The sequence below is a fragment of the Mandrillus leucophaeus genome, unplaced genomic scaffold, assembly GCF_000951045.1.
Source record: "Mandrillus leucophaeus isolate KB7577 unplaced genomic scaffold, Mleu.le_1.0 Scaffold1145, whole genome shotgun sequence".
NCBI classification, from domain to species: Eukaryota; Metazoa; Chordata; class Mammalia; order Primates; family Cercopithecidae; genus Mandrillus; species Mandrillus leucophaeus.
Window position 1 is genome coordinate 296270 of NW_012099710.1, and position 2504 is coordinate 298773.

At 38.9% G+C, this 2504-nt stretch overlaps 1 protein-coding gene across 1 annotated transcript in view; it reads left to right on the forward strand.

Annotated features, from left to right (window-relative positions):
* The window catches only part of LOC105552023 (zinc finger protein 33B), a 47859-nt gene that overhangs the window by 4625 nt on the left and 40730 nt on the right, over nt 1–2504 (forward strand). The window contains exons 2-3 of the mRNA XM_011997505.1: nt 1450–1594; nt 1870–1965. Of these exons, the coding sequence (XP_011852895.1) occupies nt 1450–1594; nt 1870–1965 (241 nt within the window). The remainder of the gene's footprint in view (nt 1–1449; nt 1595–1869; nt 1966–2504) is intronic.

Consider the following 2504-nt stretch of genomic DNA (forward strand, 5'->3'; position numbering starts at 1 on the left):
AAGGGATTCTCCTGTCTCAGGCTCCTGAGTAGCTGGGATTACAGGTGCCGGCCACCATACCTGGCTAATTTTTTGTATTTTTAGTAGAGATGGAGTTTCACTATTTTGGTCAGGCTGGTCTCGAACTCTTGACCTCAGGTGATCTACCCGCCTCGGCCTCCCAAAGTGCTGAGATTACAGGCATGAGCCACTGCACCCAACCTATGTGTCAAATTTAATATATTTAGGACATTTCTTGCTAGAATACTGTGTCCAACCTATTTTGCCCTAACTTTCCTGGTTTACATTGTGGCTCTTGTATCTGGGCAGCTGTTCATGGGGATAGGCAGAGGAAACATTTTTTTTCTTAATGAATTGGTGACCACATTTTGTTGCTCTCTGTCTCCTATTATCTGTGCCCTATTTGCATCCTGATTTCTTCTACAGTAGTTTATGTAAATGTTGTTTTGTTCTTTGCCGTTCTCAATAGAATTGGTTCTGTAAACAAAACCTGGTCACGTAATTTCAGTATATGCTCACATCTCATCTTTGGCTCTCTCTTTTTCACAGCAGTGATCCCTAAAAGATGCGCCCTAGTGGATATCCAGAACAGTCCAATTGGATATCTTCTCCTATGTACCTTACAGATGTTTCAAGTATAGTAGTTCCAAAATCTTTCCATTTTCTACGCATCCTTATTATTATCTCTGAATTAAAGGATTAGAACCCAGAATATGTATTGTGATGAACAAAATGTCACACTCTTTTTCTACATTTTTAAATCCAAATGAAAATTAAATTAGAATTCATAATAAATGTACTGACAATTTATTTCTGTGATTTGTAAATACAAATCTGTAGTTCACAGTAATATTCTTGAAAATGGTAAATGATCAAATACTTTGGAGACCATTGGTCTAAAATTACTCTATAACCCATTTGCTTGGCTTTTCTTCTCAAGACAGCACCAGGCCATCTCCTGTGCTGTCTGCCCTTTTGTTGAAGTCTGCAGTGTGTTGCAGGCCCTCACTTTTGCTTGTGTCATCGCCCCACGCTTATAAAGAACATAACAGAGTGTTCTTCATAATTCAACCAACAGCTGTACTTCCTCAGTGAAGCTCAAAGCAGAGCTAACTTTGCTCCTAACATTAGTCTATTGGGTTTGTACTTTCACCTTAGTACTTATAACATATTACCACATATATTTTTTACCACTCTGTGTGTTCTTTGAACACTGGAAGATTTTTATTAATCTTAGTATTTCTAGCAGTGATGATAGTTTCAGGTACATTGTAGGAACTTGATTTTTTTTTTGCATGAATTAATATCTTAATGCATTAATGGCAGAATATTTCTGTTAGGATCTTTTTTCCCTAAAAGTATAAAGCAAAACAAATACTCTGAATAATAATCATGGTAAGGATTAGCCCATACTTCTTTTTTCATGCCATCTAATTCTGAACATTTCAGGTAGAACAGAAGTTCCAGGGATCAGTATCATTTAAAGATGTGACTGTGGGCTTCACCCAGGAGGAATGGCAGCACCTGGATCCTAGTCAGAGGGCTCTGTATAGAGATGTGATGCTGGAGAACTACAGCAACCTTGTCTCAGTGGGTAAGGTCGGTTCACTGTATCATTCTAAATAGCATTTGTTTATTCTTTTGATTATGAAGCATATGGGCAGTCTGTATAGTTTAATGATATTTAAGGTTAGGCTTCAGGAGTCAGTGTTGATTGATCACCTCTGAGCACCGGAAGATACTTGTGTTCACCTCTCCAGTGAAAATGTTCCACTGGCAACTTAAAGCAGCCCCAGAAGCTTCTTCCTGCTTCAAAGACCTGAGGTCTAGACTGCTTTGTCCAAATCCTAAATTATTTCCTGTTAACAGGGTATTGTGTTCACAAACCAGAGGTGATCTTCAGGCTAGAACAAGGAGAAGAGCCATGGAGACTGGAGGAAGAATTCCCAAGCCAGAGCTTTCCAGGTGAGTTTAATATGTGCTACACAGATTGACATCAGGGGATTTGTTGTTTCCCAGTAGTTAGTTCAGGGATTGGCAACTTTGGAACGTTTTTCAAGAACATCTCCATAGGGGTCCTGACCTCTGAAAGTGATGGAGAATACTGATACCTAAATCAAACCTCCAGATACTACTCACAAAAAATTTCTTCTTCTTGAATCATTTTTTGAATCATTTTTTGAATGTTTACCATTCTTACACCTGCCAATAGTTCAGTCTTTGCCCACCTTAACTTTACTGTTGTTGGTTATTTTTCTCAAAGCACTTTCAGTGTCCCATCTTAACCACCATTGTTTTGTGTTTATTCTGTCGTCATAATTTTTTTATACACTCATTTTTAAGCTCAGCAAATAAGTTTTGAGTACTTGCTGTGTGCTGAGGACAATGAAAAAAATTAGGCTGGGCCGGGCGTGGTAGCTCACACCTGTAATCCCAGCACAGGTCGAGGTGGGCAGATCACTTGAGGTCAGGAGTTCGAGAACAGCCTGACCAACATAATGAAA